The sequence below is a fragment of the Triturus cristatus genome, chromosome 5_2 (assembly GCF_964204655.1).
Source record: "Triturus cristatus chromosome 5_2, aTriCri1.1, whole genome shotgun sequence".
NCBI classification, from domain to species: domain Eukaryota; kingdom Metazoa; phylum Chordata; class Amphibia; order Caudata; family Salamandridae; genus Triturus; species Triturus cristatus.
This window is the reverse complement of record NC_140588.1, coordinates 37025569-37040857: the sequence shown is the minus strand read 5'-3', so window position 1 is coordinate 37040857 and position 15289 is coordinate 37025569. Positions and strand designations below refer to the sequence as shown.

At 47.9% G+C, this 15289-nt stretch overlaps 1 protein-coding gene across 4 annotated transcripts in view; it reads left to right on the top strand.

Moving 5' to 3' along the window:
* HJURP (Holliday junction recognition protein) overlaps window positions 1–15289 on the top strand; it is a 678247-nt gene that overhangs the window by 136524 nt on the left and 526434 nt on the right. For all 4 annotated transcript variants that reach the window (XM_085606804.1, XM_085606808.1, XM_085606805.1 and 1 more), the window contains one exon: window positions 14584–14624. In XM_085606804.1, the coding sequence (XP_085462930.1) occupies window positions 14584–14624 (41 nt within the window). The remainder of the gene's footprint in view (window positions 1–14583; window positions 14625–15289) is intronic.

Below are 15289 nucleotides of genomic sequence, written 5' to 3'. Positions count from 1 at the left end.
AGAAAATAAAAAAGGACACAGACACTGCAAAGTCCATGGGGGCTCTCCAAACGCAGTCCTTTCGGAGCTGCTCCTTTCGTCGCCCCGGAAATAGAGGAGCAGGTAGAGGACAGGGGTCACAGCAAACCTACAACAAGGGCAACACACAAAGCACCTACGATAAAAACACCCGGGGTGGATATCGTGGCTCCAGCACAAAGGGCAGAGGACGCGGGTACGGCAACACCAGGTCCTCCCCCAAAAACAAACAGTGACGCCCTCTCCCTTCCTCCCGACCACATAACACCTGTCGGGGGAAGGCTACAAAAGTTCCTGTCCACGTGGAACTCCATCACCACGGACAGGTGGGTCAAAGATATTGTCAAATACGGTTGCTGCCTAGAATTAACCTCAACTCCACCCACAATACCTCCAAAACACCGTCCTATGTCCTCAGAGCACTCAACGCTCTTACAGCAGGAGGTGCTAAGTATGCTACTAAAAGGCGCAATAGAGGTCGTACCCGTCCACGAGCAAGGTACGGGGGTGTACTCCCTGTACTTTTTAATACCAAAAAAGGACGGGTCGCTCAGACCTTTATTAGACCTGAGACCCCTGAACCGCTACATTCTCTCAGAGCATTTTCACATGCTCACTTTACAGCAAGTCCTCCCGCTGCTCAAGCAGGGAGACTTCCTGGCCACGCTGGACCTCAAAGATGCGTATTTCCACATACCCATTCACCCCTCACACAAAAAATACCTCAGGTTCACTGTTCAGGGGCAGCACTACCAATTCAAAGTCCTTCCCTTCGGCGTGACAACAGCACCCAGGGTTTTCACAAAGTGCCTAGCTACTGTGGCGGCACATCTACGGAGGCAGCACATACACGTCTACCCTTACCTGGACGACTGGCTCGTTCAAGCAAAGTCAGCCCAGCAATGTGCCAGCCACATGTCCCGCACCATTCACCTCCTTCACAGTCTGGGGTTCTCACTAAATTACCCAAAATCCCATCTCCAGCCCGCACACGTACAACAGTACCTAGGTGCGACTATAGACACTCTGGCGGCCACAGCTCAGCCAAATTTAGTGAGAATCAACAGCATTCAAATGCTGATTTCCAAGTTCAAACCACAACACTCCCTTCCCGCGCGAGTGTTCATGCAGTTGATAGGCATGATGGCCTCCTGCATTTTCATAGTCCCACACGCGAGACTACATATGCGCCCGCTTCAGGAGTGCTTAGCACGTCAGTGGAATCAGGCTCAAGGACAGTTGAAAGACCTAGTGTTGGTGAGCGGTCGGGCATACAACTCTCTGCATTGGTGGAATCCACAAAACCTTTGCAAGGGCCGACCGTTCCAAGAGCCTGTTCCACAAATAATACTGACAGCGGACGCGTCTCTCCAGGGATGGGGAGCTCATGTACTCAACTACACAGTGCAGGGACTATGGACAACACAACAAAAGAAGATGCACATCAACCTTCTGGAATTGATGGCAATCTTCCTGGCAATGAAAGCATTCAAAGTACACTTGTGCAACAAAGTCGTGTTGATCCGGACGGACAACATGACCGCCATATACTACATACAGAAGCAGGGAGGAACACACTCTCCACAGTTGTCTCATCGGGCTCAGAGCATGTGGAAGTGGGCCATTCAGAGGAACATGTTCCTCATGGCAGAACACCTCCCCGGCAAGGACAACCAGATGGCGGATCTGCTCAGCAGACACAGCCACCAGATGCACGAGTGGGAGTTACACCCATCAGTACTCCAACCGTACTTCCAGCAATGGGGTCATCCAGAGATAGACCTATTCGCCACAAGCGAAAACGCAAAATGCCAAAGCTTTGCCGCCAGGTTCCCACATCCGCAGTCGCAGGGCAATGCGATATGGATGAACTGGTCCGGCAGATTTGCGTACGCTTTTCCCCCAGCACCACTGATACCGCTGGTGGCACGCAAACTCAGACAACACTCACTGACACTCGTCCTGGTTGCTCCAACGTGGGCACGCCAGCCATGGTACACCACCTTTCTCGAACTTTCCGTGGTGCCGCATCAAAGGCTGCGGATCAAACCCGCGCATTTGACGCAGAACCATGGAGAGATTCAGCACCCAGATCCGCAACAGCTGAACCTGGCAGTCTGGCTCCTGAAGTCCTAGAGTTTGGCTACCTAAACCTGCCACCTGACTGTATGGACATCATTAAGGAGGCCAGGAGACCCACTACCAGAGCTTGCTATGCAGCCAAATGGAAAAGGTTCGTCATTTATTGCAATAATAATGACATTAACCCGCTAGACGCATCCATCCAAAACATAATTTGTTACCTCTTACACCTATACCGATGCAATCTGGCGTACACCTCTATACGTGTCCATTTGACCGCAATATCAGCCTATCTGCAGACCAGGCAGCACCTCTCTCTATTCAGAGTGCCTGCCATCAAAGCATTCTTGGAAGGACTCAAACGAGTCATTCCACCAAGCCACCCAATGTGGAACCTCAACTTGGTCCTCACACGCCTGATGGGGCCACCCTTTGAACCTCTACACTCATGCGAGATTCAATTCCTTACCTGGAAAGTAGCTTTCCTAGTAGCGATCACTTCTTTAAGAAGAGTTAGTGAACTCCAGGCACTAACCGTTCAAGAGCCATTTATACAGGTCCACGCCAAGAGGGTCGTACTACGTACCAACCCCAAATTCATGCCCAAAGTGATATCGCAGTTCCACATGAATCAAACTATTGAACTGCCTGTTTTCTTTCAAAACCCACAGACTGTCGCAGAAAGAGCACTCCATACACTAGATGTAAAGAGGGCCCTCATGTACTATATCGACAGGACTAAAGTCTTTAGGAAAACAAAACAGCTTTTCGTTGCCTTTGCCCCACACCACAAAGGTAACGCTATCTCCAAAGCAGGTATAGCCAGATGGATCGTTAAATGTATTCAAATTTGCTATCAAAAGGCTAAACGCACATTAACGATTCCCCCACGAGCCCACTCAACACGTAAGTTAGGGGCCTCCATGGCTTTCCTAGGAAACATACCTTTGCATGATATATGTAGAGCAGCCACCTGGTCCACTACACATACATTTACCAAACACTATTGTGTAGATGTGCAATCAAAACAGCAGGCAGCTGTAGGACAGGCTGTTCTCAAAACTCTTTTTCAGACCGCTGCAGCTGGCACTGGTAGCCGCCGCTAATAGAGGGCACTGCTATGTATTCTATGCACAGATATGAATTCAGCAGCCCACATGCCTCGAACTGATTATGCTACTTACCAGTATGCATCTGTTCTTGGCATGTAGGGCTGCTGACATTCATATCGCCCTCCCTCCTCCCCGGCGCCTGTAGCAGCTGCAGCTCTCAGAATTACTGTAAGCATGGTCATCACTTTCTGTATCTACTCCATCACTGCCACAATGGCGAAAAACAATCTGAGGATGGAGAGGATGCCCATGCGCACTATAGTCCAGGGGAGGAGTCACCTATCCCAGGATACTTCGAAGACTCTTCCAGGACAACAACGTGCAAACATCCGGACCCAACACTAGGCGGCGATCTATGCACAGATATGAATGTCAGCAGCCCTACATGCCAAGAACAGATGCATACTGGTAAGTAGCATAATCATTTCCAACCCCACCGCACACCTACAGACTTCCTCAACAGATATGCCACCACCGTAACCGATACAAACCTCTCGCTGACCATCTGGACCATCCTCTCCACCTCAGACGCCAACTTCACCATTAAATCAATCCACTCGGTAGCTCCCACAGACCCATGCCCGCACCACATCTTCAACCTCGGAAACCAAAGGATTGGCCAGGAACACACCACCCCACTCAACACCTCAATCATCACCCCAGCATTTCCCGATGTCTGGAGACACGCCAAAGTCAGACCACTACTCAAAAACCCCTCAGCCGACCCCTGCGAACTCAAAAACTACCAGTAAATCTCCCTGCTCACATTCCCAGAGAAGGTACTGGAAAAGATCATCAACAATCAACTCATGACACACCTGGAGCAGAACCAGCTACTCGACGCCTCCAAATCCGTCTTTCGCAGCAGTCACACACAAGGAGATGATGGACGGAGCTCTGAAACTTTTCAGACACTCACCCCCAGGCACAGATCTGAATTCATCATCGTTCTTTAGCTCACTTCACCACCCCAGTTCAGACCCAGCCATATGCACATCAGTCCTGACCCTTTTCCTCATGGGAACAGTCCAGACCGAACTGCCAAGCCAGGTCTTCCCTGGACCGTAAACAAGCATCCTGGGACCAGTTTCGGGGTAACACCCCTCATCAGCCAGGCTAACTTGATTCCAGTGGCAAAGTGAGCAAGGGACCCGCGTCTGTGCATACCCTGCCAAACTCGGGTGGCATGGTGAGCAAAAGAACGATGAATTTAACCCAGATCTCTTGACTGCGGGTGAATGTTTGATTAGCTCTGCATTCTGTCCATCATCTGTGTGTCATTTGCTTTCTCGCCCTAAGTGCGCCGGGGATGCCCAGACATAGGTCCTAGGCTCACTGTGCCACTGGAATCAAGCTAGCCTGGCTGATGAGGGGTGGTGCCCTGAAACCAGTCCCAGGATGCTCGTTTCCAGTCCACGGGGGACCTGGCTTGGCAGTTCGGCTGGACTGTTCCTATGAGGCACAGGTTCAAGACTGATTTGCATATGGCTGGGTCTAAACTGGGGTGGCATGTTGAGCAAAAGAGCAATGAATTTAACCCAGCTCTCTTGACTGGGGGTGAATGTTTGATTAGCTCTGCATCTGTGTCTTTTGCTTCCGAAGCACTCACAGTACCGAAACCGACATGAATGCGACCACCAGCGACATCCGAACCCTCCTTGACTGGGGAGAAACAGCAGCTTCAATACTTCTTGACCTCTCGGCAGCCTTCGATACTGTATGCCACCACACGCTGATCGAAAGATTCCACCACATCTTCATCCAAGGGGACGTGCTCAGATGGATCATTTACTTCCTCACCGGAAGAACCCAGAGGTTCCACCTCCCACCTTTCACCTCTGAACCCCAGGAGATCACCTGTAGTGTACTCCAGAGCTCACCCCTCAGCCCCTTGCTCTTCAACGCGTATATGACCTCGCTGGCCAACTTTGTAGATCCCACGGTCTCAACATAATTTCCTCCGCAGACAACATCTAACTCATCTTCTCTCTCACCGACGACCCCAACACCACCAGAACCAACTTCTACAGATGCATGACAAACCTTTGCAGACTGGATGAAGAGCTGCTTGCAGCTGAACACAGACAAGACGAAAGTACTGATTTTTGGCAACAGCAGCAAAACAAGGAATGACTCCTGGTGGCCATCAGACCTAAGACCCGCACCAGCTCCCTCCAACCACGCTAGAAACCACGGAATTCTCATTGACAAGTTCACTATGAAATCACAGATCAACGCAGTCTCCTCCGCCTGCTTCGTCACTCTGCACATGGTACGTAAAAATCGCAGCACACCTTCAGACTATAAAGAGCGCCGCAGCCAGACTCCTCCTCGGCCTTCCCCGATGAACCCACATCACACCACTCCTCAGGCAACTCCACTGGCTCCCCTTACAGAAGAGATGCCAATTGATGCTGCTGATCCATCCACATAAAGTTCTACACAACCAAGGACCTGCCTACATTAACCACCGCCTGAACTTCCACCAACTGTCAAAGATTTTGCTCTGCCTCCCTTTTACTTGCCCATACTCTCCTCATATACTGAATCAGAAGTAGAGGACGCTCCTTCTCCCACATCGCAGCCTGGAACAGCCTCCCCATGCACCTCTGGACCTTCAACTCACTGCCGGAATTCTAAATGGCCCTCAAGACCTAGCTGTTCGTGTAAGCCTTCGGGACTTGCAAGCGCCTGGATACCCTACAGGGTGATTAGTCGCGCTTTATAAATCCTGATTAATTTATCGACTGAGAAGTCAGTCCTTCAATTTGGAAATATTGTGGGAATAGCTTTCTTAGGAATTGCACATTTCATTTTCCATACAGTGAGAGCATTCAGCCTTAGCAGATTTCACTTTTTCACCATCAGAGCCTCTTTGTGTATAGTGAAGGGTTGTCAGCATCTTTGATCCTCTGGATTATCAATTCTACTTACCATAAATAAAACAGACGGGTGATGCACCTGGCGAGGGAAATGGGGTTGGGGTATGGAACAGCGGGAAAGGAGATCTGCAAAAAGAGGGAGTATGATTAGTAACCCTTTTAAAAGGTAAAAGTTTTCTTATGTCTACTAGATCCAAAGGTGCATTTGTCATCACTTGGTATGGAAATGATTTCTGTTCTCCTTGATGAAGAGCTTCTCTACCAAGGATAACTAAGGGTAAGGAGTTGTTTCTATCTGCAAATTCAAATTTCCATGCAAACTTTTGCTGGCTATATTTAGATGCATTTTATATTCAGTTACATTTAGAACAGAAATATAACATACCACAACTTAGAATCTTTCACTCAAAAACCCCAAGGTTGTTTTTCTGGAATCTTTCCAAAGGTTCGATACTAAAAACAGCAAATCATGAACTTTTAGCCTCCAGCTGAGTATTACTTTATCTCTCAAGTCTTTGGACACAGAAGATCAACATCTCTTATTTCAATGAACATCTCTTTTCTTTTACTTAGAGAAACATATCTAATTAATTAGGTAACCCGTTTTGGTGGATGCACCCAGGCAGCAGGTGCTTGTAGTGTGTGCAAACATTTGTATTTATGTATGTTCAGAGACATTAGTTGGAACAAAAGGTCTGGTGCAGTTTGTCTCCTGGTCCAGTGCCTTTGCTTAATTTGGTATCTGTATTCTTTTATTCACAGTTCATCTGATAGACTTATAGCCACAGATTACTTACCTCCTACTTATTATCCCGAGGTGTCAGACTGGATCGTGAACTTTTTCGGACAGTACCTCTATGCACCTGTATGTGGTTTAGTTCGGCTCCATGCTGGAAGTGCCTATATTGATGCCACTTCGGCACGCTGGTGGCAGTTCTTTCACGCCAGATAGTGCAGATCTGTGAAGAGATACCTCACAGTCACTTTTTGACTGACATTTTGTCGACCTTTTTTTTTTTTAAATTCCTTTTCTCCTAGTGTGACAGGATGTCCCCCAAGAAACCCACTGGTTTCAAACCATGCGGTGTCCGTCACAGGCAGATGTCTCTGACAGACCTCCACATGGTCTGTCTATGGTGCCTCTAGAAAGACTGACCCGAAGGCCTGCGATTATTGGTGCGGCCTGCACCCCAAAGCACTGAGGGAGCGCTCTCTCAAGCTCCTCACCACCCTACTTCAGATGACCCCGCAATGATCAAGATCCCAGTCGTGTGGAAGGTCCCGGAACTGCTCACGGAGCCACACCCGCCAGTTTCCAGGTCAAAGTGGCCGTCTGGCAAGTCAGATAAAAGTAAGAAATCTAAGAAGGCAGAGGTTTTTGACTTCTCGTTGGACGAGAAGATGGAGCGTCTTCATTCCAGGCCCCGTGCCTCTGTGGAGCCCCAACCAGCTATGCGCTTTCCTGATTTTGAGTGGCCTGACCCTTCTGAAACATCTTTGGGCCCCATGGGTTCGGCAGGAACCCCTAACAGATTCCTACAGGCAGGTGCGCCCTCGGCACCAGCCGGGCCCCTTGGATCTGGTACTGAATCTGGAGTGGTGCTATTCCCGAGACCAAGACTTTCTCCGGCGTCTGCTGCAGTGCCAACACTCCCAGGACCGTTGAAGCCCATCGACGACGCCATCCCCATTGTACTCCACTCGGACACGCACCAATACTGGCATTGCATAAAACCCTCTGGGTCGGAGTCTGGGCCTTTTGTTTTTGACAGGCCTCGTACAGGGGAGGTATTGGAGAATTATGGTGACCCTGATGAATGTCGCCACTAAATTGATACCGAGGACACCTTGTAGGAGAAGCTGGTGGACTCCAGTGGGTTAGACTCTTCACCTTATATTCGCCTGGCCTCTTTCCTAGCGTGGCTACGAAGGAGCCTCTTTCGCTATGGTGGTGCCTAGTGCGGCTGAGGGTTTGGACCTTTACTTGCCCTCAGTGGCAGTCAAGACTAACGTCTTGACAGAGATTTTTCAGCCAGAAACTACCCCCTCAGAACCCTTGATCTTCTTTAATGAAGCCCTCGCTGACGTCCTTCTCGGGGCCGGGTCCAAGCCATGCACAGGAGCTCCTGTGGAAAGACGATTGCCTGCTGCCACCGCCCCGCTCCAGGGAACCCCAGTTTCCTCACCTAGCATTCCACTCTGAAACGCTTGGTTGTCCAAGCCCCCAATTTCCGAATCAACCCTGGCGTGACCCCTTCCACTCCACTGGATAGGAAATCCAAGAGGCTGGGTACCTTTGAAAAGAAAATGTACTCTTCCTCCAGCCTAGCACGGCAGTCGGTTAACACCTATTGCCTCTTGGGCCATTACTCATACTCATCAGTTGCGCAAGTGCTGCCTACGGTCTCGAGGAGACCCAAGCCATACTCTTTCAGGCAATTGCTGACATGAGAGACACAGCAAAGTTCGCCATTCGTTGTGGTCTGGACACGACTGGCTCGTAGGGCAGAGTGATTTGTCGGTGGCTCTTCAGTGCCACTCCTGGCTGTTGACTATTGGTTTTTCTGGGTATGTCCAAGCATCACTTATAGACATGCTCTTTGATGGCTCTCCGATCTGCGGACAGAGGGCTGACTCCGAGCTAGAGCCAGGGCTAATGCCAGGTCATTGGGCCTCTCTATGGCCCCTCGTCACCCCCAGTTATGGGCCTCTCCTCTGCTAAGGCAGAGGAGCATCACCCCACTGCCTTTCAGCGCTGTAGTAAAGGAAAAATAAAATGATAACGTGAGGCCATTATCATTTTATTTTCAGTGCTGAGGCAGCTTTGTGTGGCTGGGCAGTGCAGAAGGGAGGAGTGATGGTTCTCTCTAAGTGTTCATGACTGTTTGGCAGGTCATCTTGGGCCGGCCAAACAGTTATTCGCACTTTGCATGTTCTTCACCCAGGCTGCATTACCGCCTGCGTGGGGAACATGCCCAGACCCCCAGTTCCTGTCTGATTGTGTTTGGCTTAGGGGAGCCTGGGTGCTTCCTGCTTCCCGTTTGCACAGATGCCAGGAAGAGGAGGAGGAGAGGCGGCAGCCGGCTGGCAGATAAGTTATCTCTCCCCCCTTCCTGCCCCTCTACAGCTTTCCAGAAGCAGCCGCCACTGCCTCCAGTCCACCTTTCGTGGCCCCGGAAGTGGTTTCCAATTGCGTCAATTCCCTCCCAGTCACCACAGCCTGCAAACTTCAATGCCTTTTTCTGGCCGAAGACGTAGTTCCCACAGACCATGTGGCAGAGGTCGCCAGAGGTCTTGTCAGTCCACCACTCCCCCGGCAGCCACAGATTCCAAACCTTTTTAGTTTGCCCTCCTACCAGCTCCGGCATCCGGGGAGCGTGGGGAACACCACCACCTGCTCCACTGGAGGTCAATAACATCATACTGTTGGGTTCTACAAATTGTACTAATGGACTACTCCATCTCCTTTGTAGCTACCCCTACACCCATTACGACCTGGGGACCACTTTTCCTTACTCTGCCAGGAAGTGTCGGCTCTCTTGTCCAAGGGATGGTGCTGGCATCAGAAGAAGGTTGTGGTTGCTATTCCCGATACTTTCTAGTGTCCAAGGACATAAGACTTAGTCCTATTCCCGACCTGCACCTTCTCAATCTCTTCCTCAAACAGGAGAAATTCAAAATGCTCACGCTTCCTTCAGTTCTGTCTGCCCTGCATCTGGGGGACTGAATGGTGGCATTGGACTTGCAGAATGCTTACTTTTAAATCCCCGTCCACAGATGTTACCTGCGGCTCACAGTCGGCCCGTAGCACTTTCAATTCACCATTGGCCTCACCAGCATCCCTCGGGTGTTAACCAATGTGATAGCTGTGGTTGGGGTACACCTGTTGAGGTCTCGGGTTACAGTCTTCCCCTACCTCGACGACTGCTTGTTGAAGAGGTGGGTTCTACAAAGGCAGTCACGTCGCACCTCCAGACTAACGCGAATCTCCTGCAGTCACCTGTGGTTCACGATCAACGTGCAGAAGTCACTCCTGACTTCCTCTCAGAGGCTTCCATTCATCGGAGCTGTTTTGGTCACAGTGCAGTTTCAGGCTTATCCTCCCAAACAGTGTAGTCAGGTTATGATACTGATGTTTCAGTCTCTATCCTGAGTTTCGGTTAAACAGATTCTGAGGCTATTGGGCCTCTTAGCATCCTGCATTCTGCTAGTGAAGCATGCCTGCTGGCATATTCGAGCTATGCAGTGGGACTTAAAGTTCTAATGGGTGAAGCATCAGGGCAGTCTTTCCGACAGGGTCCAGATTTTGGAGGGAACTACAACAGATTTGCAGTGGTGGTTGACAACCACTCCCCCATCCGCAGCCAGAACGGACTATAGCCACAGATGAGTTACTCCTGGGGCAGTGTGACCATCTGACGGAGTCCAGGCTCCACATAAACTTGTTGAAGGCCTTTCTACCCTCCAAGGTAAGGCTAGTGCAGCTGTTCATTGACAACACCACAGACACATAAAACTGCAAAGGGCAGGGTGGAGTCATCGACTCTGTCAGGAGGCTCTACGTTTCTGGACATGGCTGGAACACTAGTGCATCTCAGCCGTCTATGCCTAGAGGATAACGAATGGTGTCTCCATCTGGAGGTGCTGCTCACTCTCTTTCAAGAATGTAGAGAGCCTTGGTTAGATCTGTTCGCTACCACTGAGAACATGCCATATCAGCAGTTCTGTGTGTTAGAGTTTCCAAGGCGACTCTCGCTCAGAGGAGCTTTTCGTCTTGAGTGGCTCACCGGCTCCTGTATGCCTTTCCACCATCTCCTGCCCAGAGTTCTCAAGAAGATCAGGAACGACCTGGCCGAGATTATTCTTGTGATTCCGGATTGGGCACAGAGAGTCTGGTACCCCGAGCTGGTGAGCATGAGCATCGGGGGAAGGTTCTGCACCCGCACTGGAACCTGCACACCCTCTGCTTTCATGCGTAGATGTTGAGTGGCGACAGCTAAGAACCTTCAACCTTCCTCCCGAAGTCTGTAATGTTTTTCTGGCAGCCAGGTGCCCCTCCACCAAGACAGTAAATCTCTAATGCTGGGACTCATTTGTGGCATAGTGTGTTCCCAGAAGCATTGGTCGCCTCTCTGCTCCTCTTTCTCAGGTCTTATTATTTATTCTCTTTTTGACCCAGCAGGGCTTTACTCTGGTTACAGTTAAGGGCTATTTTTCAGCCATCTCTGCGTTTTTTTGGTTGCCGGACTGACCTTCCTGATTTAAGTCCCCTGTTGTGACATCATTTCTCAAAGGTTTGCAACACATGTTTTTCCCCAGGCCATTCATCATGCCCCAGTGAGATTTGAACCTGGTCCTCACTGTCCTGGTGTGTGCACCTTTTGAGCAGTTGCACAACTGCCCTCTTCCATTATTGACCATCAAGACCACTTTTCTCGTGCCCAGTACATCGGCCTGAAGGGACCGCAAGTTGCAGGCACTCCCACTTCATCCTCCATATACTACTTTCTACCCTGGAAAACTGGTACTCTGGCCACTTGCCTCCTTCTTTCCTTTTCACATAGGCCAGACTATCCCCCTAAATTTTTTCCCTGTCTCGTCCATCTAAGGAAGAGGAAAGACTCCACCCAAAAAAAGCATTGTCATTTTAGCTTGACCTCACAAAATACTTCAGTGTATATGACCAACTCTTCGTAGTGTATGTTGAGTCCAAGTAAGGTAAGGCTGTGCAGAAACAAACCATCTCACGATGGATAGTGCTCAACATAAAAAACTGCTACGCATTGGCCAAGAAGCAACCACCTGAGGGTTTTGTGCTCATTTTACCAGGGCCAAAGGTGCAACCACTGCTTTAGCCTCTGGAGTTCTGGTCCTGGACATCTGCCAGGCTGCTACATGGGCTTCCTTGTGCACGTTTACTAAGCACCACTGCCTGGTCAGCCAGGTCCGTATAGATGGGCATTTTGCTCGTTGAGTTCTGCAGAATTTTCTGGTCTAAATTGAGTTTGCAGACCCACCTCTTGGGGGGGTATTGCTTGGGTATCTAATCTAAGGTAAGGAATCTGTAGCTAGAAGTCTCTGTCAGATGAATAAGTTACTTGCTTCGGTAACGCCTTATCTGGTCGAGACTCTAGCCACAGATTCCTTACCTACTCTTCCATCTTCCCTGTTCTACGACCTGAATAAAGGGTGGGGGTTGCCCCTTGAAAATTGTCCTATTAATTCACACCAATGGTCCATATTTATTGTGGCTCAGAGCTCCTGGCGTGGAAAGTTGTGAAATGAATTGACGTCACAGCGCTGAAGTGGCGCCTGCACGGGTAATGTTCGAAAATTTTTCGGATCCAGTCTGATGCTTGGGAATAATGTTAAGTTAAGCGCCACTTCATCCTACATTGTATATAAAGAGCTGGATATGCCATTCAGAAAAGACTAGATCGATCAGAGCTCTTTTATCTGCTGGTACAATATATGGAGTACTGCAGGCTTGAAATTTACAAAAGATGTCATACTTCATTGCTTAAATCTTGATCAGCATCACAAGATTTCCTGGCAAAGCTATGTGAACAGATTGCTTACTCAGTCAATTCAATTTATTGTCTTTATTCGATCTCCCAAAGGCAGATCATCAAAGATACACGCAATAAAAAATCATACTCTATGAAACACATGTGTTAAAAACATCCACAGTTAAAAAGAAAAGATCCTTTATTAGTTACATTTGATAAAGTGACAGTGCATAAAATCTGACTGCAAAAGCATCTAATCAAATATAGCAGTATGATGAATGACTGAGGAATGCGAGGAACAATACTCAATTTACGATGCGGAGCCTACAGTACTTAATAAAGAGATAAAGGATCTTTCTTTCTATCAAAACAGCATGCTTCTTCTTTTAGCTCTTAAGTGTGGCCTAATAGTGAGAATTCCCTGGATGTGGCCACCAGTGAAGGACCTCAAACACGTTACATGAAGGAGGGTGGAACAGGGATTTGCCTGACAACCACTAGAGCGCCGAATTCGAGGGGATTGTGTAGTTGCCTCTGAATGTCACATTCCTTTGCATGTATAGACTTAGAAATAAACAACATATTTTTCTTATAAATGCAAGTATATAACTGGACATTGTTTTATTGTTTGTGAATTTGAGTTATGAGTCGTATTCATTCACCTATATCTACACTCTTCTGCGCTGCCCCCTCCCCCTACTTGCGAGCCTTGACTGCTCGACCACAGCTGACAGTGAGGTTCAAGTGCAGAAAGGGTAATTGGCCCAGTTGAGCAGGATGCATAGTATGTCGGACCAAGGACATCTGAAGTAAAAGGGCTCAAACCACGGTTGGGCCCGGTAGCTCCTGCGTGCCCCGTGGCCCTCTGAAAAGGATTCTATCAGCACGTCTGAACCATTAGCTTGTATAATGAATGGTTCTTCAGGATTGGCAGGGTCAAGCACTTGGTTGCGGTAAAGGCATTTTTCATGTAGGTGAAAGCCTCTGGATTCTGCGCCCTATAAAAGGATTAAATGATTATTCGGAAATAGTTGGCAGACTCTAAGAAGCATTTATGTCTTGCACACTCTTAGGCAGCAACCAAGGCAGCATCACTGACATTTTCCACAGATGTTACTGATTTGCAAGATGGCAACGTAGGCCACCTGACAAGCATTCTACATGAACTGTGTACTTAGTATTGTACTAGAGGTGAAACACAGTTTGCCTAAGAAGTTTTGAGATACCTTTATGCCATGCCTCCGTAGCTGCCCAAGGCTTCTATTTTCCTCCTTTTGTATGTCACACTAGAAAATCCACCCATATCTTGGTAATTGAAGAGAGGGGATCTTGGAGTAAGATAGTTACCTTTGTGCTGACATTGTTCCTCCTAAGCTGTAGTCTCTCTGCTTCATCTATTATTTCATTTACCCCGCTTACCTTGTTTATAGGTAGCACTCCATTAGGCTACTTTACAGAAAAGAGGACTGGCATGGGTGCGTTCCTGAGCAAAGAAAAGGAGCAGCAATGCATATATAGTTTGAAGAAAGCATGGTACTCTTGATTTAAATCACTTTAAAATGGAGTTTACAGGTGGCTCCCCATGTGCCAGGGCACCCCAGCATAAGGATATGTGCCTCGCTATGGCCAAGAGAAATTGAATTGCCATAAAGAGAATATTTTCCTTTAAACCCACATAATGTGTTTTTTAATATGTGTGTATCTGACAACACAGATTTGCTGATGCAACTGTAGTGGAGGAAGTGTATGTATAGATTTGCGACAAAAATAAAAGGTAAATAAAGGATCTTTGTTATAATTTTTTTAGATGTTCAACTTTATTTTTTGTGTAAATTGATTGTGAATATAAGATTTTTAAAGTTCTTGATTATGATTTAAGTTTATGCAAAGAGATTGACCCTTTACTAGCACTGTTCCATGTATGTGTAGTGACTAATGTGTTAACATTTTAAACATTCCAATCTGATTTCTAATTTTCAGGACCGAAACCATGGAGAGGGGAGATAACTTACCCAGTGCTGGTCTGTAATACTCTTGCTTCTTTACGTTAAAGTTTAAGTTTCATGGGTCTCTATTGCATGAATTCCCTGTTATATATAGTTTTTGTTTATAATTAATTCCCATTCCATTAGATTTACAGATTCAATGTCGATTTCACCTGCGCCAAACCCTATACTATCTCAGTGTCCAGCAGTTTGCACAGATTACCTTCCACTCCCACATCATTATGTAAATAAATTGATTGTCTTGTATTCAGGAGGATAGGCAATACTAAACAGGCCTGATGAACGATCGAACTCCTCCCCTTCTCAAAGTCTTCATATTGACCATTTATGGTCTGCAACAAGCATTCCATCGCTAAGATGCTGCAAGTACATTATCAATTGCCCATCTGTTAGACAGGGTTGTTCTGTGTGCTTCCACTGAGTTTCCAAAGCTAATTTTGCTGCTCCCAAGCAGTTACACATTGAATGCTTGTCTGTCTGATTCTCTGTTAAAAGAGAATGAGCCCTAGAGACACCAAGCCTCTAGCTGATGAGACAGGGCAACCAGTGATCTCTTTCATTGCCACCAGAATTCTAGCACAGTTCGTCCTGATATTTGACATAACACCAAATGTGTAAAAAATTCCCTAAGATTCCAAAGCCCTGCCAGGATTAAGTAGTAGTGGAAGGGTATAGTTTAT